This window comes from Berghia stephanieae, chromosome 2, assembly GCF_034508935.2.
Source record: "Berghia stephanieae isolate SIO BIC M18660-M18661 chromosome 2, UCSD_Bste_1.3, whole genome shotgun sequence".
In the NCBI taxonomy this organism is placed as follows: Eukaryota; Metazoa; Mollusca; class Gastropoda; order Nudibranchia; family Aeolidiidae; genus Berghia; species Berghia stephanieae.
The window spans coordinates 38,992,685-39,016,896 of NC_088361.1; the positions used below are offsets into that span (position 1 = coordinate 38,992,685).

Here is a 24,212-nt window from a genome sequence, read left to right on the forward strand (position 1 = left end):
TCATCATCACTATCGTCATCATCAACAACAACAACAACATATAGTTAGTTACCATTTGCAACTACTACAACATTATCACCATCATTACCAACACCACCACCACCACCATCACCACACCATTATCATTCCTCTATATCATACATGGTAACAATAAGATGATTGTTTCAAAACAATGACAATAACAAAGTTCTTATAACAAGAATAATCTCGTTTGAAAAGTACAATATTATCAACCATTATCTTAATATTGCCAACTTTGTTTTTAACATGAGCCACATTATCATATCAATCAATAACACATTATCCCACTAAACATTGTGTTGATTAATTTGCATATCTGAACTTTGTTTTTATTTCGTATCATTTTCAATTGAATAATGTAGATATACATTTTTAAAATTCATGACTTAATTGTTTCTCTAGATCTATTACACTAAACTGCGTACTTTGAAAAAAAAAACACACATATTTTAAATTTTGGCCGGACAGTTCGTCCTTCAAATATATATATATATATATATATATATATATATATATATATATATATATATATATATATATATATATATATATATCGATTAAAATGGCCCTCATCTTGGTAAAAGCTCTCAAACCTGGGACTTCGCGAAGTCCCAGGTTTGAGAGCTTTTACCAAGATGAGGGTCATTTTAATCGATAGATATTTGAAGGACGAGCTTTCGGGCTATAATTTGAAATACATGTTATTGGGGTTTTTTTTTTTTTCAGAATATGGCAGTAAAAATATGGTTTATTATTTATTTTGTTCATGTGATAATTAGATAATAACATGATATAACAATAGAGTAATAAATTGTTTTAACATAATAATTGTTTATACTCTTCATGTTAATTTATTGTGAAAAGAAATTGAGTTTTTATATAGCGCAATATCCACTAAATGTGCTCAAATTGCTTTACAAAGGTTCCCCTACCAACAACATCACGAAACATATAGAACATGACATGGCGCCTGTTAGGGGATATTATATTTTTTTTCCCCACAGAGACAACGCTGTTAGCGGTCAGCTACACCTGCGTACGGTGAGAGACTTTGAGTAAAGAGCCTTTTCCAGGGACTCAAGTATGCGCCGAGCGTGGCTCAAACCCGGGACCTTCCGATCCGAAAGCGAATGTCATACCACATCGAACGTATATTAATTTTGTTTTGGATAAAATTAACTAAACAAATGACGAAAGGGCGGAGGAGGAAGAGGAGGCAGGGGCACGGTAATGGGGAGGGAGAAGAGACCCACGATGAGGAGCAATGATATTACGACGATGAAGAGGAAGAGGAGATAATCATGATGATGATGTTGATGATGATGATGATGATGATGATGATGATGATGATGATGATGATGATGATAATGATGGTGGTGGTGGTCGGGTTATAGTCGGGTTAATACAGTTCAGTGAGCATTACTCATAAACGCGGATGGCAAAAAACAATAACAAAGACCTGAGTGACGTCATCTTCGAACTATCTATAGATAGTATGCAGATGACGTCAATCAGGCCTTTGTTATTGTTTTTGCCATCCGCGTTTGTGAGTTGTTCTCACTAAACTGTATTAACCAGACTATGAAAGTTCATGGTTACACAGAGTTTGTGTGTTGGTCCGTTATACTTCCGGGTGGCAATGTTGTGAACTCCTTGGCCAAGCGCATTCTATCTATAAGATATGTAGTCCTTCAGAGACATTTGGTTCATGAAATTAGGAGTTTACCCCAGTTTCTATAGCGTGGAAAGGACAATAGCAATTGATTTCTCCCGTTTGGATAGGACGCGAGTCTGTAGCAAAGTACTCTCTGTCAGATCAAATAGACCTCAGTACCGTATCCAATGTTTGCTGGGAGGTCAGGGGCGGGGTCAGAAAATAAATCCTCGACTTCACCGGAGATCAATATCGATTACTTGGCGTGTGAGGTGATTGCTCTACCAACTGGTCTGCAGGGGCCCCTCATATAGATAGAACGAAGATGACGTCACTCTGGTCTTTGTTATTGTTTTTTTTTTTTTTTTTTTTTTTTGCTATCCCCGATTATGAGTAATTCTCACTAAACTGGATTAACCAGGTCGATAGTTTTGTGTGTTGGCCCATTATATTTCCGGATGGCAATGTTGTGAGCTTCTTAGCCAAGCGCATACTATCTTTAAGACTTGAGTTGACTTTGTTTGATTATCAAGGATAATTATTTTTTCTTAATTTGCAGCTAGCAATATTCAATCTATTATAGGGAATGAGATTAGCGGAAGAGTAGCGTCCCTTGATTGGACGTCACCTTACAGAGAGAACGTCAATTTGGTTTTGAAGTGTCTCAAGCCGCTTTCACCGGAAGCGAGGACGAGAGACGCATGCGCACAACCAACATGACGTTCTCTCTCTAATAACTTTTCCGCCGGTGACGTCACAGACTATGGGTGACGTCCAATCAAGGGACGCCACTCTTCCGCTAATCTCATTCCCTATAATAATATCTGGATATTTGAACTTTAAGTTTATTTTGGGTATCCTGTCTGGTTCGCGCCGATGTAATACCAAATTGAGGCAATTATCTCTTGCCAATATTCGCCTTGTTGCCTTGATATCTATAATAGTATTGTCGTACATTGATAAAACGCCCTGTGTGATTTTGGGTCAGAAAATGTTTACTTCACGGATGGATTGATCAAAATGACCTCCGGCTTTATCATATCATATCATATCATATCATATCATATCATATCATATCATATCATATCATATCATATCATTATATCTTTTCATGTCATATCATAATATCACATCATAGCATCTACTATCATGTATAGGATTTTTTAGTCTAACAGACGTTTGAATACTCTTGTGTGTTTAAATGTAATCATACCGGGGATTGATTATTTCCCTATCAATCTGTCTTGTAGAAGTAGAAGCAGCATTTTTCGTCTCATTCTTGATACTGCTCCAAAGTTTCACAGTTGTGTCCATTAAAAAAAAAAAAACCCTTCTGCCAGTTTTGTATCTGTCAATGAAGCCTTTAAACGGGTCTCCTCTGGTAATGTTTGTACTCGAAAAGGACAAAAAATCAGAGGCATCCAATCAACCTTTTGATGAACTACTTAACACAGCTGAATGGGATCTCTCAGACGTGCACTTATTTGCAGGTCTGATAACCCAATTTATTATGGGCTCATTGTTGTATTGGAATTGTTTTTAAAAGTATGCTTAATAATTAATAATGTCCATTACAACAATGTTAAATTAGGCCCATAATTGCGTTCGGGTGATAGACCTGCGTATATGCACACTTCGGATCTCCCCAAATTCTCCTTTATTTAAGACTAGGTAGATCTAAAACCTTTAACCTATCATAATGTGAAAGGCCTTCAATGGCTATTAACCTTTTCGTCGCCCTTTTTTTGGACATTTTCAATGCTAACTAATTGCCTTTTGTATAGTATTGCACTCCTATTGCAATTGCTATATTCAAGTATAGGCCGAACGAGAAATTAGAATACCATTGTCTAGAATAAAACAATTTCTGAAAATCGTCACGAACATTCTTTTTTCTCTGTTAATACAGTCATTAATATGTAAATCAAAGTTTAAATTTCTACCAAAAGTGATCCTAAGATCTTTTTTTTTTTTTCAGAATCAATGTTTGACATAGCTTTAATCTCGGGATTCAGTTTGTTTTTTTTTAAGTTGAAGGTCATTTTATTCGATCGATTTATGAAAGCTTCTCGCTTTAAGTATGGAATCCGCAAAAGGCAACTTGTGCTAAAAGTCAACACCTCTTTGCTGGTCCCAAATGTTCTGTTCTTTATCTAACTGTGTTCCGATGATACTGGAAAAAGTCAACCTTCATTAAAATCAACCATTCTTTCTGGTCAGGCAGTTTTAGTTTTATCAGGATTCCACTGTATTCTGTTCTTTAAGAAGCTGTTGTAGTCATTTTTTATGTTAATACTTGAGCTTTTATAGAGCGCAATAACGTGCTCAAAACGCTTTACAAAGGGTCCATGATCAACAGCAACTCGTAACGTGTAGAACGAGACATGATGATGCGTGTTAGACGATTCTATACTTTTTTTTCCGACAGAGCCAACGCTGTTGACGGGCAGGTTCTCATTTGACACCTAAGTACGGTGTTTTTTTGTTTGTTTTTGTTTTTTTTTGTTTTTTTTTGCGGGTTTTTTTTTCTGTTTCTTTGTTTGTTTGTTTTTGGTTAGTATTTTTTTATTTCATTTTTTAATTATATTTGTTTGTTTTTGTTTTTTTTTTTTGCTTTTTTGTTCGTTTTTTTTTTTTTTTTTTTTTTTTTTTTTTTTTGTTATTTTTATTTTTGTTGTGTTTTTTTTTTTTTTTTTTTTTTTTTTTTTTTTTTTTTTGGTTAAATGTTCACAGTATCATTGTGAATCAGCACGTGCATACTCATCTGTGACTATATAATGGTGCGGCTATGTGGTCTAGTGGTATGACACTCGCTTTCGGATCGGAAGGTCCTGGGTTCGAGCCTCGCGCTCGGCGCATAGTTGAGTCCTTGGAAAATGCTCTTTACTCACATTCTCTCACCGTACTCAGGTGTAAAATGAGTACCTGGCCGTAAACAGCGTTGTCTTTGTCCGAAATATTGTAATATCGCCTAACAGGCGTCATGTCCCGTCCTTCATGTTAAATGTTGCTGTTGGCCAGGGACCCCTTGTAAAGCGCTTTGAGCACATTTAGTGGATATTGCGCTATATAAAGCTCAATTTTAATTTTTAATGTGCGTTCTATCCTTTCTTACAATGTCCGTGCTCTTACACTTAGCTTCACAATAAAATTAAGACGGCAAAAAGGACCGTTCAGTTGATACAAATTAAATGTTATTCAATGTACATCCTCTATTTCATGTCTAACATTCATTGATAATCTTGATAGTCTTTACCCTGTTACATCCATCAAGTTTAAACATGTCTTATCAACTTTACTTTTTTTTTACAATTCAAGGGAAGGAACCAGTAAATATGTCACTCTACAAATATGATAAAACATTTTGCAGTTATTTCCCCGGGGAAAACAATCTTAATATTGCCAGTTTCATATATTTAGAGCCAAAGCCAGAAATCAGTAACATTTTCTCTGTTTTGGTCTCTTGTACGGCTTCGTTAATGCGCACCATAATATGTTATTGAAAGAAATTATGGCTTGATTAAACATTTTTATAATAAACGACAATTTGCATTGATTTGAGAGTATTTCCATTACAACAATGAGCATGTTTCTTTTTTTTTTTTTTCATTAATTTGAAATAATATAGTTTTCCTAATTTATGTGTCGATCAGTTCTAAATACTCACGTTTTAAGAATTTCAGCAAGAAAACTCGGACCTTTTAAAAAACGCGCTGCTTGCTTTAATTTGTTTTGTTTTTGTTTTTTAATGTTAAATACTTGTTTACTTGGTGACCTATTTGGCATTTTCTAAATAAATGGATGTGGCAAGCCTATCGATTTAGTTTTTTGTTTTCACCTTTTGTTTTCTGAAGAGTGTACAACTCTCGAGTGCAAGTAGACTGTCTTCTTCGAAAAAAAAAAAATAATTTATGACCTGTAAGTGTAAGTTCGGTACAAAAGATGAATGAAAAAAAAAAAAAACAGCTGATAAAATAGTGATTAATTTAGGGCTGGGATGTTGCAAGCAAATGTAACAAGCTTTGCAAATAAAGATAGACTACAGTAGTGTAACGTTCGTTGTATCTATCTCAGTCTCAGTCTCAGTATCTAAAAACTGACGGCGAGATCGCTGTTAAAAAAAAAAAAACATAGAAAGCCAGCTCACTACCTTTGAAGTTGAAAATGGCAACCTCCATTGCCTGAAGCTGAAGTTGTCTATTTATATGTCGATCCTGTCCAAATAGGAAGTGGCATTTCGGACTGAATAGTCTCCGGCTGTCAGTATCCCCAGACACCTGTCTGGGGATAATGAAAATTCGTTATCCCCGGACACCACGAAATTTCGTTATTCCCAGACACATATTTGAAACTCCGCTCTTTTAAACAATTATCCACATTCCAGAATATGGAATGTTTCCAAATGCACATAGAAATAAGGAAAGTTAATAAAATATCAATAAAAACATAAAATTAACCAACATTAAATCAGTTGTTACTACATATACACAATTCAATATGCGTCAACTTCGAAGTGGGTGTCATGGCCGAATGGTTTAGTCGTCTGCCCTGGAAGTTTTACCAGAATCGACGGTGCAGGTTCAAATCCTGGTTCCGCCACTTTTTATTTATTTATTTTTAAAAAATTCCGTCTTTTTACAGAACGTTGCAAGGGATAAATGTCCCATAGTCCCATCGTTCCCCCCCCCCCCCCCCACCTCTTATTTTTTTATGGTAGCGTCAATTTTAAACTCTCTCTCTCTCTCTCTCTCTCTCTCTCTCTCTCTCTCTCTCTCTCTCTCTCTCTCTCTCTCTCTCTCTCTCTCTCTCTCTCTCTCCTCTCTCTCCTCTCTCTCTATCTCTCTCTCTCTCTTGGTTCCTTTCTAGTTTCTAGCAAATTGTCAGATTCGTCCCCACTCCGATCTCAAAAAGTGTCTAAAAAGAATAAATAATTAAAAAGCAAACAAACAGAAATATTCAGAGAGCGACCAAATGGTCAGATAGAGGAGAAAAAACAAACAATAATTATTTTTTAAAATAAAAACAATTTCAAGAAATTCATGCTCAGAAACGGAACAAAAGGCCAAACAAAAAGGAGAAAAGAATAGACTTGCACAAAAACAAAATAAAGAGGTGGGGGGAGGATGGATGGGACATTTATCCCTTGCAACGTTCTGTAAAAAGAAGACGGAATTTTTATTTTTTTTTAAGTGGCGGAACCAGGATTCGAACCCACAACGTCGATTCTAGTAAAACTTCCAGGGCAGATGACTAAACCATTCGGCCATGACACCCACTTCGAAGTTGACGCATATTGAATTGTGTATATGTAGTAACAACTGATTTAATGTTGGTTAATTTTATGTTTTTATTGATATTTTATTAACTTTCCTTATTTCTATGTGCATTTGGAAACATTCCATATTCTGGAATGTGGATAATTGTTTAAAAGAGCGGAGTTTCAAATATGTGTCTGGGGATAATCACAGCGATAGTCTCCCATGGCTATTCGGACTCGAGTCTGAATAGTCTCCCATGGCTATTCGGACTCGAGTCTGAATAGTCTCCAGTGGCTATTCGGACTCAAACTCCATTATGCGTGCGCAAACACAACTGGGGGGGGAGGGGCGAAGGTGGGTCTGATATATCAAACTCACACTGACTCAGCTCATAACCTTACTTCGTTCTGTAGAAGGATGTGTGCGTGTCTCTATCACAATATGTTTTTTCTTTGTCCTGATTTTATTCGGACATTGTGTTATGTTGTTAGAAAAGCTTTTCCTCTTGACCACAGTTACTTTGACTGGCTTTTATTCCTTTTGAAGAGTTTTAACTCTTTTCTTTTTAGTCTCTAATTGGACTTCCAATTAATTGATCTATTGATTATCTCTTTCTCGTCAAATTAAGCGGTTTAGTTACTATAATTGTTATTTTCATTGGTATCAATTATATGTTATTTTTAATTATTAAAATAAAACCAAATAAAAAACAAAACAAAGACAAACAAAAACCATTCATTCTGCCACAGGAGACAATTCAGACTGAGTCCTGTCCTAATACTAATACTAATATATAGTTTGTTGATTGCACATGCGCATTGGAATTTTGAGTCAGAATAGGCATGAGAGACTATTCAGACTCGAGACTGAATAGCTGCAGCCGTCCAAATATTAAAGACTGAAATTATGCCCGTGTCATCAGAGGAACAGTAAAGTCTGTAGATAGTAACTCTCGTGTAACATACTTTCATATCGTCCAGTTTACTGATTTCTGCATTGAATTGTTTCCATTTCATTTTTGAGGAGTCTGGATTGTAGTTAGTTTCGCAGGGATCTTTTACTTTTATTGTGGTTTTGTCTTGACATTGTTGACATTTGTTCTTTATATAAATTGAATAACCTAGACACTACTACTACAGTTAAGTTAAATCAAAATCTATTTCATTGTATTCAAAACTGAAAAACGAAATTGATTTTATGGAATTTTTTTCTGACAGTGAGTGCAAGTGAAAGTACAGTCCAACTTATGATAAGCGGTCATCATCCATTCCCGAGAAAAGGTTCCGCTCAGATACAAGTATCCTCCATGTGAGGTTGATCAAAATCAAGTATAAAAAACCCGTTTTTCTACAAACTTAAAAGATTGCGACAATCATGGGAAGTTTTTCCACAAGTTCCTGTCACTGAAGGGAAACAACTCAAAAGAGGGATTATTTTGATGGGGTGAATGAAAAGGTTGGGGCTTGGTTTTTGTGGGTCAGCTGAGTCAGTCTGATTTGGGAAAAACAGAATTTTCTCTGAAGTCTGCTTCTGGTTCTATCAGTCACACTCTTAGCCCACTGCCCAGAATAGCCACAAGAGACTATTCAGACTCAAGTCCGAATTGCCACTTCGAAAATAATTTTTTAAACCACAATTGCCCCAGGTAACCATCCATCAAGGCATGTGTCACCCAGAAAGAGGTTTCTGCCATAAAAAATTCAGTTGGACCGTACCTAATTAATAGATTGATTGTATCGAATTGTATTAATAGAGTTCTGTCTCTGCAGTAATTAAATACCTCTCTCTTTTGTTTTTGTTCTTTCAGAAACTATGATAAGGCATCACATTATAACCCTTTTAAGTAATTTTTACCATTTATCTTTTTTATCATTCTTCATTCATAACCTTTCTTTTCATTACATTAGGATGAAACATGCATCATGGAGATTCCTGGCAAAGTTGGATGGCCAGTTGTCGGAGACAAATCTGTGGAATTTTACAGAGATCCCCTAAAGTTTTTGTCCAAGAGAATGGAGGATACAAAGAGCAAAGTGTTTACTGCCAGATTTTTAAACAAAGCAACAGTATTTGTGTGCTCCAATGATGCAGTGACAGATGTACTGAATGGTATGCGACCTTGGCTTTATTACATCGGATTTCATGATTTTATTAACTATAGATTGTAGATTGTGGTATTGGTGGATCAATGTTATTGTGTTTCACTATATAACATGTATAGCTGCCAACTAAAATTCTGTACTCAGTACAGATTGACCATCTGACTGACAGTAGATATTTTTTTTTCATTCAAAGGAGGAAAGACATTAAATAGATAAAAAGAGAAAATGAATTCTATAAAAGTGTTTAATGTTCAAGGTCATCAAACTTATACTGATGCCAGTTTTATTAGCATCAGATCTTTCTTTAAAATCCAAATTTTTGTTGTTGTGGGGGAAGTGGAAGATGTGGAATGTTGCAATTGATGCTCTGGAGAGGGAATTTAACGTGTTTATTGCTTAGTACATTTCCCCAGGTGGTTTAAAATTGGACTATTGTTTGAGGAACTAAAGTTTTGAAAACTGAGTTTCCTCATGCTTTGGCTGCTCTTAATTCTTCACAGCAACAGTGAGTGTGTAAGAATTATTTCTGTCAGGTGGAAAAAAAATAAAAAGATTTTAGGGAGTCCATTAGCATGTAAGCAGGCATGCTCATGGTCGAGCCCAGCAGCTATCTCTATTATGAGAGTAAATTTTTTGAGTTTTTACATAGGGCTGAAGCTGTAACAAAGGAAATTGTAAAGCCACAATACTTACTTGACTCAACCCCAGTCAGAGCATAGGCCATCAATGATGCTTCGCCATTTGACTCTTCCTTGGGCTGTCTTCTCCACTACTTCCATGTGTAATCGCCTCTCCTTGCTTCCTCCACCGTGCTTCTTCGCCAACTATTTATTGGTGTCCCTGGTCTTGTTCCTCCTTCAGGATTCCATGTCAGAGCCTGTCTTGTGATGTTGCAAGCAGGTTTTCTAAGTATATGGCCTATCCATCATCACTTCCTCTTTCTGATTTGTATATATTTAAACGCCACAATAACTTCACCAAGACACATCCCAACTACTCTCATTTTGCTTAACCTGATCATCATAAGAAAATTATATTAGATATTGGATGATTCAGATATCTTTCATTCGTAATTTTATATGCTAACCTGTGTGGGGGTATGAGAGTCTGTTTTGTGTTTATGTACAAGTTGGCAGTTCTGGCACAGAATTCAAGCATTAGTGGGCATCGCTAATAACAACAATCACAAAAGTGTATCCCTGTTGTTAATATTGTTTGGTGTCCTTAGGTTAGGCTTTTTACATATACACAACCCCATTTAAAAATAGACATAAAAAAATAATAATAATAATCAGCTCTTTAAATTCCTACAAGGCCACATACTGCCCTGTTCCGGGGTTTTTAGATTTGGTTTTTTTGTTCTTAATTTAATCTAATATATTTACTTACATCAAACAGATATTATGTGTTTTTTTATATTCAGTCACAAATATTATTTGTCTTTTTTACTTTTTCAGATAATGAAAATGCCTTAGAACTTGGATATGAATCATTCATGGGTCAAATTTATGGACACAATTTACTTTTTACTTCAAGTAAGAGGATTTCTGTCTTTTTCATAGTTTATTGTCAAGAGCCAATATCTTTTACTTTTTGTATATACAAATAAGATTAATAATCATTAGCCTTTCAGAATAACTAATCTTGACTAATATAAATTGATGTATTTTAACGTTTAATAATTTTATTCATTTTAATGATAATTCTTTTTTAAAAGAACTGTTTTGAATTAATTGCTCTGACCTTATTAATTATTACTGTACTATGTAATTTTAGTAATAGTCCTTCAGGCCCATGGAGCCAGAGTTTATCCCTGTTTCTATAGCACGAAACAGGAATTTGCTTGCTACCTTTTGGATAGGAAGCTAGTCTATTGCAAAGTACTTTCTGGCTACCCAATCACTGCGGGGTGGACTGGGAGGACAGTAAAAATCTCAACTGCACCCTGGATCAATCTCAGTCCCTTTGCTTGTGAAGCGAGTGCTCTATCAGGACCCCTCCATACTGTGTAATCGAACTCTAATTATCACTCCAATTTGGCATAGACGTCTTATTTGATTTTTATGAGAAATTTACCGAATAGCCACTATATAACATTTATTGTCTTACAACCTTCCAAGTTCCAGTGGACAAGTGAAAAGTTTTGCAGTGCCATATAAGATGTGACCAATATTGAGCCAGGCAAAGTAGAATGAAACACCCAATATATGATAATTATCAAAAATTCTGGAGAGAATGTAGTTTCTGCTTTGCCTTGCACTGTATAATTTACATCTGTTCACATTTTGTTTTCTTACACCAGTATGTGCTCTTCCATTATTCATGTCTGTTGTATCAAACTGAGATCAAACTTTTACATGCAAATTCAAAACTCTGACCTGGGAGAACAATGAATAGCTTCTGCCTTTTCTCATCAAATATGCAGCAAACTTGACAGGAATCGTGTATTACAGTAGAACTCGGAAATAGCGAGTTCGACGGGTCCACTCCTGATTACTCGCTATTTCCGAGTTCTCGCTATTCCCGAGTTGCCAGGAAAGGTTATAATATTGCTGGTTATTCCCCTCAGTGTGTAATTCGAGTAAAAGCCGTCGCCCCTATTTCAATTTCTTCACAGAAGTGGCAGAATGCTTGGTTTTTTGTTGTTTTTTGTTTTTATTTTCAAGTAAAATCATGACTAGAAAAAAACAAGAACATAGAAGTGTGTGTGTGTGTGCGTGTGCGTGTGCACGCGAGTGTTTGTATGCACTCGGCATGTTTGATGAGGTAAGCAAGCGCATCACTCAATCACTGACCCATTGAAATAATGGTTCCACACTCCCCTCCCTCGCTGATCGTGTCGTTCGTTAACGATGCTACTCGCTGACCGATGCTGCGAAGTGAGGCATGTTGACATGTGCTTACCTCGCGCGTCGCGTGGCACCACATTAGGTGAATAATTGACCCCCACCCCCAATACACACACACGCACACAAACCCAACCCCCACCCAAATTTGTTTCGCCTATTATGTACTACTACAGACTAGGCTACTATGTAATATCACTCGTAACGAAAAATAAGAAAAGAAAAGAGGCTAGGCTAAAAAGATTTAAATTGCCATTGTCTCTTGTTTTGCTTTACTTCGTTCGCAGTCCTAGGCTGGGGCAGGAAATGCTCGTTATTTCCGAGTTGACCTCTTTTTCATACTCGCTACTTTCATGCTAATTTTATTGACTCAAATAAGGGAAAAAAACAGGGATTTAGATTTTACTCGCTATTTCCGAGTTCTCGCTATTTCCAAGTACGTTACTTTCATGTTCTACTGTAGTAACCTGACACTATATAGTGTTCTCATGTGTCAGTAAAAGTAAGAGATTTAAGTGGATGGACTATTTACCTATTGAATTGAGTAATTGATATCTGTCCTCATTGTTCTTTCTCATATTTTATCGTAGAAATTTGTTTTGCGTTTATAGTTTATAGCCTTTGGGAGCAAAGTGAATGAGTAGCTTATTAAGGCATTGCACTTTGACTCATAAGTTCCCGGGTTCAAGCCTTGCTCCAGGCACTTTCGTTTATCTCCTTATGCAAGAATATTAAACCGGAATTTGCTCATCTTGGGACAAAAGGGGTTATTACTGTTGACATCAGACGTCTGTTTCATAATTTATCTGTATTCCATCATGGAATGCCTAGGCCATTGCAATTAATGATGCTGTGCTGAAGGGTGTAATTGTTTTAAAATAAATTTTTATAGGCGTTTGTATTCTTTATTGGGTTTCAATGGTCATTGAGTTTGGGACTCCCATTAATTGGTAATAGCAGATTAATTTAATGATTTTTAAATATTTTTTCAGACGATTTTTCTCAAGAATTCAGGAAGACCCTGGGTCTTTTGTTTGCTGCTGACACACTTGATTCATACTCTGTCATTATCACAAAGTAAGCCTGGTTTTCTGTCCCTCAATTACTTAAGCTTTTAAGTTTTCTCTATTAAATCATAGACATTCGAGATCATTATGAAAAATGGGAATTGCTTACGTTCATTTTTTCAAAACTCTTGGTTCCAAGATTGTGTGATGTGATTGTAACAGAATGGAGATGAAAACTGATATGATTTTGAAATCTCGTAACATCGGAGATAAGATGCAATGCATTACTCAGTATTGTTGGAATATTTGGTCATGAATTCATAATTCATGTTGTCATAAAAAATCATAGTTACAGATTTCATTAAACGGTTTTCTTTTTTTCTTTTTTTTTTTTGTCTCATGTGGTCATTAGGGTTTAAATTTATGTTTTTTACTAGATGAAGTTTTAAATGCTACCATAAGATAAAGATTGTCTCTCTCCACAGTTTTGTTTGCTGCACCTCGACCATTTGATGTAGATAGACCAAAATGCAATTCATAGCAAGCCGGTTAATTAGTGAATCAGGCAAAAGCTGTTTCACACACAGTTGAAGTGTTTCTTTTTGTTTTATCAGCTACTAATGGTCCATGTCAGAATGGTTATCTCAGGTTGATACTGGTATTTTGCAAAGAAACCATAAACCATATTATATTTATTTTTGGTTACTTGTTTCAGGTTTGATTAATGCTCTGAAGAAATGGGCCACAATTTGTGACTGCCTTGTCAAGAATGAGATGTTTTGAAATCATTGTAATATCTCCCCCACCCCAACTCTTCCCCATTGGTAGGATTTTTGTGTGTATTTTATGCCACCCTATTCCATCACCCCAATACCATAATCAGCTAATAATTTTATTTTGGGGGAGGGGGGGGGGGGGAATTGTTTTGGGTTTTTTTTTTGTTTTTTTTTACTGACACAAAGTTGATTACATTTTTGTACTCCATTATTTTTATTTGTTTTTCATATTTTGCAGAATTCTCGATAAGAAGATTCCTAATGTGAGTCATAGGTAAGTGTTTTATCTGTCATATTAAATTTTAAATGAAATTATGTATTGTGATGGATTGGTTTTGCTAAGTATTTGTTGAATCTTTAAATGATTTGGTGTGACATGTGTTTGTCCTTACGATATGTCCATGCTTTTTAAACAGGAGTTCAAATCACTATCAATTTTGATTGGAATTCTGGACTGATAGGAGTCTCCTTTGGTCAAACGCCTTGCTATTTCATCTATCCACCTATATCATGTCTTTTTGAATGCGGTTTTCTTTCTTGTACTGAAAAGGACAATTTGTTTTTCCTTGAAGGTTGTATAAATAGATAATGTGTCTTTTTATCGTTTCTTGCAGAGAACCGGTGTGTCCATATAAGATGTTTAAAGAAATATTTACTGAAATGTGTTTGAGCTTATTCTTGGGGCTGGATTTTGCTGAAAGTGAAGAAATTGCTCAAACTATCGTAGAGTTGACCATCACACATTGGCACGGTATTACCTATTACTAATAAACCCTTTCAGTTTTATTATCAGATCATATACCAAAATTAATAGTAAGAAGGTTCAACATCGAGTGATAGTTATTTCCACTGCAAATTTAAATATTAAGGATAAATGTTTTGAGTCTGCTTTAAGTATAAACTAGTCATTTGTTATGGGATGATTACCGGTCAAAGGTTATTTAATAAAGCTCATCAAGTGAAAGAGACAAGATAAATGTGAACTAAGAGGTCATGGAAAATTAAATAGGCATGGGTTTTGTTGGAATGATTATCACAGACTCGTAATGAAGTGACATTTTATTCCCATACATTTTTCAGTTTATGTTTAATTTGATACATCTATTGTACTGGTTTGAGAATCTTTTTTTTTTCTCTTTCTATGCTTGCAGGAATCATAGCTGTTCCATTGGAAATAAAGATCCCTGGTGTCAAAAAATCATCCACATATAGTAAAGCTTTGGAGGCGAAGGTCAGTTCTGGCATCATTTGCTCATTGTTTTGTTGTTATTGTTTTTTGGTTTTTTTTTTGTTGCTTTTGTTGTTTTTTTTTTGGGGGGGGGGGGGGGGGGGGGGGGTTTCATTTCTCGTACAATTCTATAATGTTTCTAAATCCATTGACCAAAAAACTTTTTAAAAAGAAAAAAGTCATTTTTGTTTTACATAAACGTAAATGACCTACAGCTGACAGAATTTATGTTGGAACTGAATTATTGGTTACAAACCACCTAGAGGTTTTGGTATTCTGTTAAGGATGTTATTTGGCTTTACTTTAGTCAAATGAGAATTGATCCAAAAAGGAAAAAAAAAAGAAAAAAGAAAGAGATAAGAAGAAATTCAAAATTCTACATTTGATATTAATGGTTTCAACAGACTCGCCTACTGGACGTCATAGCCAACCAAAGACAGAAAGTCCAATCCGGTTTTGCTGACAAGATGCAGAAAGTAACGGGTATGGATGACACTAATCTCAACAATCACCTGCTGCTTTTCACATCTGCTATAGTGCCAAAAGTTTTAGCTTCCATCTGCACTTCTTTTTGTGTCGAGATAGGCCAGCCTGAAATGGTAAGTTTAAAAGCTTTGGACAAACTTAGACAGGAATTACTTTTAGATGACATGCTTGTCATTTTCATCATCATTTATTCCTTTACATTCCTTGTGGAACATAGAGATTCAACAGTACATCTCCACCATATTCTGTTCTTTGTCTTCTTCTTCATCTCTCCCCAGGACATTCCAGCCAATTCACCTCTTCCTCACAAGACCTCCATGTTTTCTTTGTCCTCCCAACTTTCCTTTTTCCCCAGAGGGTTCCGGTTCACAGCTTGTCTCGTAATGTCTGTTGTTGGTTTTCTGAAGGTGTGACCAATCCATTTCCATTTTCTTGTTGAATTTTGTTTGCTAATTTCCTCTTGTCCAACTTTAAACTACTGGTCTTTATTGTTGTCAATCTGCATGAAATTTCTTATTTTGATAAATAATTTTATCCAAAACATGCAAATAAATTTGAGTCCATTTACAAGATCTCGCAAAACTGAAATTTATTAACGATTGGTTTATCTTTGAAATTATTTGGTTCTCTTGTATTTTTAACTTTGAGGTTGTTGTATCTGGTCATGTCATGATTTCATTCCATCAGCGGGGAGCCAAAAATTATGTAGTAATTGCTTGATACCCTTTAAACACGAGCTTTCATATAGTGCAATATTGACTATATGTGTTGTTAGCAATTTAAAAGGGACCACTGTTGTTGTATTTGTAATAGTAGTCATAGTAATAGCAGTAGTAGTAGTAGTAGTAGTAGTAGTAGTAGTAGTAGTAGTATTAGTAGCAGGAACATTAATAGTAATAATAGTAGTAGTTGTTGTAGGAGTTGTAGTTGTAGTAAAATAATAATGATAGTAGTAGTAGTTGTGGTGGTGGTGGTATTAGTGGTCGTAGTTGTAATAGCGGTAAAATGATATGTAATAGGTAGTAGTAGTAGTAGCGTTATACATTTTGTAGCTCTGAAATGTTATACTTTCAATATCTTCAATATATCATTCCAATTTTTCACAGACATTTTACCAAAATGTAGCCAAAGCTGATCCAACTGTTCTGGACAATTTACTTTTAGAGTGTCAGAGGCTGTTTCCTCCTTTACTTGGTGGTCGAAGACTTGCTAAGAAGGTCTGAATTTTTTGGGGTTTTTTGTTTGTTTTAAATATGTTTGTTTTGTGTTTGTGTGGTGTTGTGTCTGTGGATGTGTGTGTGTTTGTGCTTTAAGCTTTAAGTTTTGGATTGGGAAAATAACAGATCAGATCAACCTATAATCTAAGTGTTTGACATTTACTTATTATTATTTCCTTTATGTATTAATTTTTAACGTGATATAGACTTTTTATATTTATTTTTTTAGCTAAATTACAAATTATTCATTCATTTTCACTTAGATTCTTCACTTTAAACTGGGAAAAATACTTAGTAAGCTCTTCTTTATTTGTAAACATTAATTAACTTATTTGATTTTTTTTTAAAGATAGAGTTATGATCATGTTGGCTATAATTTTGATAGATATCGTCCAATTTTCCAACCTAGAGTTGTCTAGTTGGTGGATACACCATTCCAAAAGACTATGCTGTGGTTTACATGACACATCCAGCCCAGCGTGACTCGACTGTGTTTGTAGAACCGGACATGTTCATCCCACAACGGTGGAACAATAAGTAAGGACTTTTTCCATTATCATGATATGCAATTGATTCTCAGAGGTTTTTTACAAACTTTTTAACCTTATATAATTGTTTTGCAAATGTATTCTCCCTGACTGTGTTTGAGTGCACACATTGTTGTAATCTTTTTTAAATACAGTTTTATATCTTTTTACTATTTTATATTTATATTATCTGTACTGAGTACTTAAATTCTTTTTTTTTCTTTTCCTTTTTTTTTTTTGATAGAGATATGATCTTTTTGACATGTGATGATAAAATTGTGACAGAGGTAAGGAAAATTATATGCTAATTATTTTGTCTCTCACTGTCTGTTGATTTAGAAAAACATGCTTGATATACAAATCTCCCCTAATCTTACACTGGTCTGTCACCAGCCACATAGTCAAAAAATACACCAAGCAATCCAAGGCTACTAAACAAGTGAAAACACATCGTTGATGAGTATTAATAATCAGTGCAACTTGTCAGTTTTTCTCAGAGAGCTGGTCACGCAAGACTATTGGTGTTACAAATGACATTCAATCAAGATCAGACCAAAAGATAAGCTCTTGCAGACCTGCCTGAAAAACGGGGCATACAGCCTGAAGGCATTATCATGGAAACCAATGCATTATGGGATGATCTTGTTTTGTTTTGTTTTTTTATATCAAACACATGAGCTGCAACATTTTAAACAAGGCTGTGAAATTGACTTAATTTGATCACTGGCACTACTGTTAAAATTGATTAGTTTTGGGTTGTTGTTTTTTTTTTTTTTAATTTAATTTTATCGCAAATTAAACTGAGAATTGTTTCCCTTTTTCCATTTGAAAAAAAAATATTCTGAAGATGATTTTGCCTTCTGTTGTAATTTGATTTCTGTGATTGAACCCCATATTTACAATATCTTTGATTATGATCTAATTTTCTTTTACTTCAAAATATTCTTTTCCAGTCTGGAGTTAAGAGAAAAACTGTTTGTCTTTGGAAAGGGAAGGCGTGGATGCGTCGGTGAACAACTTGCATGGTTGATTTTAACAGTAAGATTTCATGAGCTTCCAAACTAAACATAAATAATTAATATTGCTTTGTCGAGTATTAAAACATCTTTATCATATTTAATTGCAATATGCTATTTTATGATGTATTATTAAAGCGTTATACATCTTAATCAATGCATCACTGATAATACTGTAATTTGTGTGGGGAAAAAAATAAAAGACAACTATATCGAAAATATAATTTCAATCTAATTGTTTTTAGATGAATTTAAGTCTAGAAAATTAACAATAATAAATCATGGGAAAAAAGGGATTTTAAACCAAAAATGATCAGAAATCAATTTAAGAAATTATAGTTTTTCTGTTCAAAAAGCAAAACAACTTTTTTTTACTATAAATTCATTTTCAAGTATCCAGGCCATCCCAATATAATACCGTTTGGAAGGGATGGGTCACAAATGACCTTTTGTCACAGTCTCATAGCCATCCAATCACATGGTTTTTTTTTGTTCCTCTTATGTCCACCCAGAGTACATTGAACAGCCTGATCAACCACTACACCTGGGATGTCAGCCCGTCCCAAGATATGACTTGTAAATACATTCCAGTGAGGAGACCAAGGAAGGACATTATGGCCATGCTGAAACCAAGATCAACTACTCCGATAGATTGTGGTGGTGAAGAAGGCGGTGATTGTAAAGAGGATCAGAATTACAACACAGTCAACAAGGGATAACTAATCTCGTGATTGTTGTAGAGGTTTTCATGTTTTATTTTTATTTTCACTTTTTAAAATATTTACTATTTGTTTTATGGATTTAAACTTTTTTTTTAAAGGGGAGGGGGGGGGGGGGTTGTTTGTTTAAGGAGAAGACACCTCCCAAGTTTATCAAGTTGATAAGGATGTTCTGGTGATGGCTTCTTGGAGTTGTTTTTCTTGGGACTATTTATAAGTTGGTGGGCGCCGACAACAATATCAAGTGTGGCTGAGTCTTTGGCTTTATTTAAGAAAAAAAAAAAGAAAGAAGCTGAAAGGAGGCTGCCAGCCTATAATAATCATTGACTATTTTCTAGTGGTGTTACTGTTCAAGGCCTTAGGCAAATCTGCACACTATATAGTCTTTCACGAAGTAAATGATCTGACAATATCCTTCAAAATATGGAGACAAGTTTTTGCATTGATTTTGGCCTGCATGTTAATCAACATGAAGTGCCTGTGTAAAATGTTGACCAACACAATACCACAACCAACAATAAATAATGTGCAATTGAAATTATCATCCACTTTTACATTGAGTTCTTGCTCTAAAGTGTGATTAAAAAGTATTGAATACTTGACTAGTTATCCCCAATAATATGTTCTGACTGACAAGGGTGATTTATTATTGCCAATGTTACATGACATGAAATGCTATAATTTTGTAATATTTATATGTTTGTAATGACAAAAAAAAGTCATTTTATTGCTTTATCTCCTCATTGCTTTGTTGTTTTTTGTTTGTTTTTTTTCTCAGCGACATGAAAGATATGAATATGCTGTGAAAACTCAATCACAGCTTTTAACTAATGCACAGGTATATTCTTTTGATATTTTAAAAAATCAGATGCTTAGAATTATATGGTTTTATCTGAGATTTTTAAGTCCAAACACACATCAAGTTATAGAATCTGCTGCCTTTTTACATTTTTCACCTCCACACAATCTCTATAGGCCCAAGTTCAATCTTGGAAAGTGCCATATGTATTAATCTGTAAAGTATCCGACTCATCTTCAGACAAAACCCCATCCCTTTTCACCACACTATCCATTCAAAACCTATTTGGTAGCTTTGTATCAAATGGGACAGAATGTGATTGACTTGCATTCTTTTTAACTAAAAACGTTTAATGTTGCCGTCCGTTTAACTCCATAAAAACAGAATAAAACTGACTCTCTGATTCCCCATGCCAACAAATTCTGGTTTTAACCCGTTTTAAGGCTTTGAAGTGATACCAAGCTGATAGAAGTTGTGGACTGTAAAAGGTATTAGTATTAGACAATTATGAATATAACAGATTTTTAAAAAAGAACCAAATACCAAACGCAGAACGTTTTTGGGCTCAAAGCTCATGAATACTTTATCTTACTAAATGTGACCCTCTGTCTCATAAAGGTATTATGCAAGAATGGTGCTGATACTAAACACTGAATTTACTGTCAAAAATACAAAACATAGGTTTAATATATGTCTTTTTTTAGTAGAATAAATATGTTTTCATGCATAACACATAATTCTGATCATTTTTACTTAAAATTCACTTTTTTAGCACCTGATTCACTCAGACTTAAGTGGGTGGGGTCTTCTGACCTCCCATAGTGGGCTTTCCGAGTTTGCTTTCTGTCCTGGAATGGGATTACTTGGTTTTGTCCCAGCCCTGACCAAAGTCCTTGGCTAGGAGGAAAACAGTCAAATATTTAGTCACAGTTTTGGGAGATGATATATTTTTCCTTGTAAATCACCTCTCTGTTATGCACAGTTACATTTTTTGCTTTGAATGTTCAAATGTTTGTAAATATTTGAGTGTATTCCTCTTAGTGGGATCAGGTGGTTATGTTTGGATGAGACTTTTAGATGATCTCAAACTAAGTACACTAATAGTGTGCTTTTGGAATCTTCATCTGTTCTTTATTTCAACCATTCCGCTTTGTCTTAATTTTCACTTGTGCGCTTTCAATCGTAAATCTAAAACAAATTTTGACGAACCCATTTTCTTCCTTTTTACGCTGAAATGACCTAAATATATCCCAAGCTCTATAAAACCCTTAAAAACAACCAAACTCAAACTTGATACCAGTTTGACGCATTGGGTCACAAATATAAAAACAGATCTGTTGCCAGTTGTCATTTCATTTTCATTTACATTTTATTTTGGGTTGAACAAATGAGGGTAGTTTGTATTTCATTTATATTTGAATGATGAATTTAAATTATTTTTTTGAATGATCATTTTTTTAAGAATGAAAATAGTTTTATGATTTATATCATGTGTAAAGTATTGATTCGAAGGGTCAAGAAATATTGTTGATTTTATTGCTAAATTTGTCTAATTATCAATTTGTTAATTTATCTCTGTGACAAGGAACGATTGAATCACTCAGCAGGTGGGGATTTTAGTTGGGTTTTTTCTTTCTTATTTTTTAAAGAGAGACAAATAGAATTTAAGGATTTAAGAATTGACATGACATTATTTTATTTCATTTATTTATTGTTTCTTTAATGTTTTCAAATATAAAACCTTCCCAATCAACGATCTGTCTATATACGTACATACTTACTCCCACAGATAGGACAATCAGAAATGACTTGTAGCAAGAAAAAAAAATTTGTAATGCCAAACCACATTTATTTTTCTTATACATTTACAATGATAGATATCATGGTATATGAAGTACAACTAGTTGCATGAAGTGTAGATAACTTGTCAAGCTGTGATATGATAAAGCGTGTTGATAAATTTTAGTACTTTTACACTATGTATTCATATCGAGCTATTTGTGATTTTTTTTTTTATATTGATTTATTTATTCGTTCAATGCCAACTTTCTGGTCTTCATCTACAGTGTTGTTACCCAATGAGATATATTACATTTCCATGGGTTGGATGATTTCCAGCTTAACCCCGATTTCCATCTTTTAGATATAGATTTTTATTTATTCTCGGCATCTAGATCATCCCATCAAAATAAGGTTGTGGAGCAGTAGGTCACATGTTAACTCAGGCTTTTTTATTTCAATGGAAATGAATTGCAGGCTTTTTTGGCCTGACCTACTTGTATTCATGTATTACATGATACAGTTTGTTTGGGTTATTTTTTTTCTCTGACTTATTTTTTTCTTATCTCTTTTGTAGATGACCTCATCTTTATAAAATTTTATTTTTTACATTTGTCTGTAGACTTCAAACTTTGTTTGATCTCATTCTTAGATTTATTTGAGGAAGAAGAAAAAACTCACAAAATATTAATCTATGAATAATTTGATTCTCTTATTTTCATTAACACTTTTGATTTTATTATTGTTGACTATATACCTTTCTACTGTAATTTTGATTTTCGCACAGCCAGATAATTGCCTCGTGTATATATAATTTTACTGCTATTAAGAATAATGTAATGTAACCTATGCAAGATTATTATGTTATGATGGATAAAGTAAATTGAAATGTAAATCTTTATAGCAAGCTTGTTTGACACTAGGTGGCGCCTTCTGTCCTACCATAGTGAGCAGGGAGGTCACTTGATGTGTCTTCTATTTGTTTTCCAACTTGCTCTCTGTCTTTGACTTGGAATGAGAATACTTCGTTATGTCCTGGTCCTGGCCCTGGACTGTGGGAATCTCAAACTCAGTGATAGTGTGCTCTTGGAATCAACATCTATTCCCTGTTTGAACTATTCCCTTTTGTTTTACTTTTCTCATGTGCATTTGAAAATCCAGACTTTTTTTACTATCAATTTTTTTTTATTGGTGCTGAAATGGCCAAAATATGTTGCAAGCGTCGTAAACCATTAAAAACAAAACAAACAATTGGTTAAGAGTCTTCTAAAAGGTTGCCAATTTTCCAGTTATTTACGCAATTCAGTATATTATAAACCCTCGGTATAGTTTTCAATCACCTAACAAATGGAAAAAACTTAGTACATAATGTCTTTTTACTGGAGTTCAGCACTCAGAAAGGGGTCTGTTTATGTGTTTGCGTAAAAGTTCAGTAGATTATTGCATCTTTAATTGGCAACCCTGCTTCTATCACATTGTTTTTCATTACTATGCGACTTTCTGTCCTTGTCCTGGAATGAGGTAATTTGATTTTGCTTATATCTGACTGGATGGGGTTCCTTACCTCCCATACTGGGCAGGGAGGCACTTACTTTGTCTTCAATCCCCCTATATCTGTTTTCCAACATGCTTTCTATCTTTGTCTTGGAATGAGATTTGGTTTTGTCCAGGCCCTAGCCGGATACCCTGGCTGGGAGGGAAACAGTCAGATGTATAGTTAAGAGTTTTGGAGATGATATTTTTTTTCCTTGTAAATCATCTCTCTGTTATGTACTATTGTTTTGTTTTATTTACATATTCTATGTCATTTGTAAACATTTGAGTGTATCGCTCTTATTTGGGACCTGTGCTTGTGTCTGGATGAGACTTTTAGGTGATCTCTAAGTACTTTGATGGTGTGCTTTTGGAATCTACTTCTGTTTCCTATTTGAGCCAATTCCCCTTTGTCTTACCTTTTCTTGGGTGCTTTAATTGTAATTCTAGAATTTTTTACTATCCCATTTTCTTCCATTTTACTGGCACTGATATGACCTTAATGTGTTGCAATCACCGTAAATTCCTCAAAACAAACTTTCTGTCCTTGTCCTGGAATGAGGTGATTTGATTTTGCTTATATCTGACCAAAGTCATTTTCCAATGGGAGGGGGAGTCTGATTCCTCTGTCCACCCAGCAATAATTAGGTAACAATTAGATCTGTGAACAGTACATTGCAGTTGGTTAGTTCCCATTTCAAAGTGTAGCAAGGAATTGTTTCTCTTCGCATAATGATATAGAATTGAGATAAACTTCAGCTTCATGAATGAGCCTCTTGGCTCTAATGGTCTACAAGAATCACTCATATTGAATTCTTTTCAAAACAATCTGCGTTTTAATGGGGATTTCCTTGCCATCGACTGATTGAAACCTTGTATTTGCCGAGTATAATCACAAGGACAAATCTTTGCCAGATCTAATCTTGCAGATTATTCCCCTTTGTCTTGCTTTTTCTCTGGCGCCTGTGATATAGTTACTGAACTTTCAATCTTATTGTCTTGTTTTGTGTGACTTCATTTTCCCAGTTACCGCAGTGTCTGTTAAATATCAAAAGTGATGTTAAACCTTTGAAATTAAAACCTAAAATATCTACAAATACAACTTGTCACAATGTTGAACAACTTGTCACAATGTTGATTTTGTACATTGATATACACACATATCACATCAAGGTTATTGTTTTACTGTCTTCTAAGAAATTACATTTTAAAATGATATTTTTCAATATAAATTTAAAGCAACT

At 34.6% G+C, this 24,212-nt stretch overlaps 1 protein-coding gene across 1 annotated transcript; it reads left to right on the top strand.

Moving 5' to 3' along the window:
* Positions 1 to 5,479: 5,479 nt before the first annotated feature.
* Positions 5,480 to 19,145, top strand: LOC144964840 (uncharacterized). The gene is made up of 12 exons (XM_078899548.1): positions 5,480 to 5,593; positions 8,841 to 9,042; positions 10,493 to 10,570; positions 12,874 to 12,958; positions 13,903 to 13,938; positions 14,279 to 14,415; positions 14,816 to 14,895; positions 15,297 to 15,491; positions 16,485 to 16,595; positions 17,005 to 17,132; positions 18,076 to 18,160; positions 18,651 to 19,145. The coding sequence occupies exons 2-12, from the start codon at positions 8,856 to 8,858 to the stop codon at positions 18,855 to 18,857; spliced, it is 1,329 nt and encodes a 442-aa protein (XP_078755674.1). The 5' UTR covers positions 5,480 to 5,593; positions 8,841 to 8,855; the 3' UTR covers positions 18,858 to 19,145.
* The last annotated feature ends 5,067 nt before the right edge of the window (positions 19,146 to 24,212 follow it).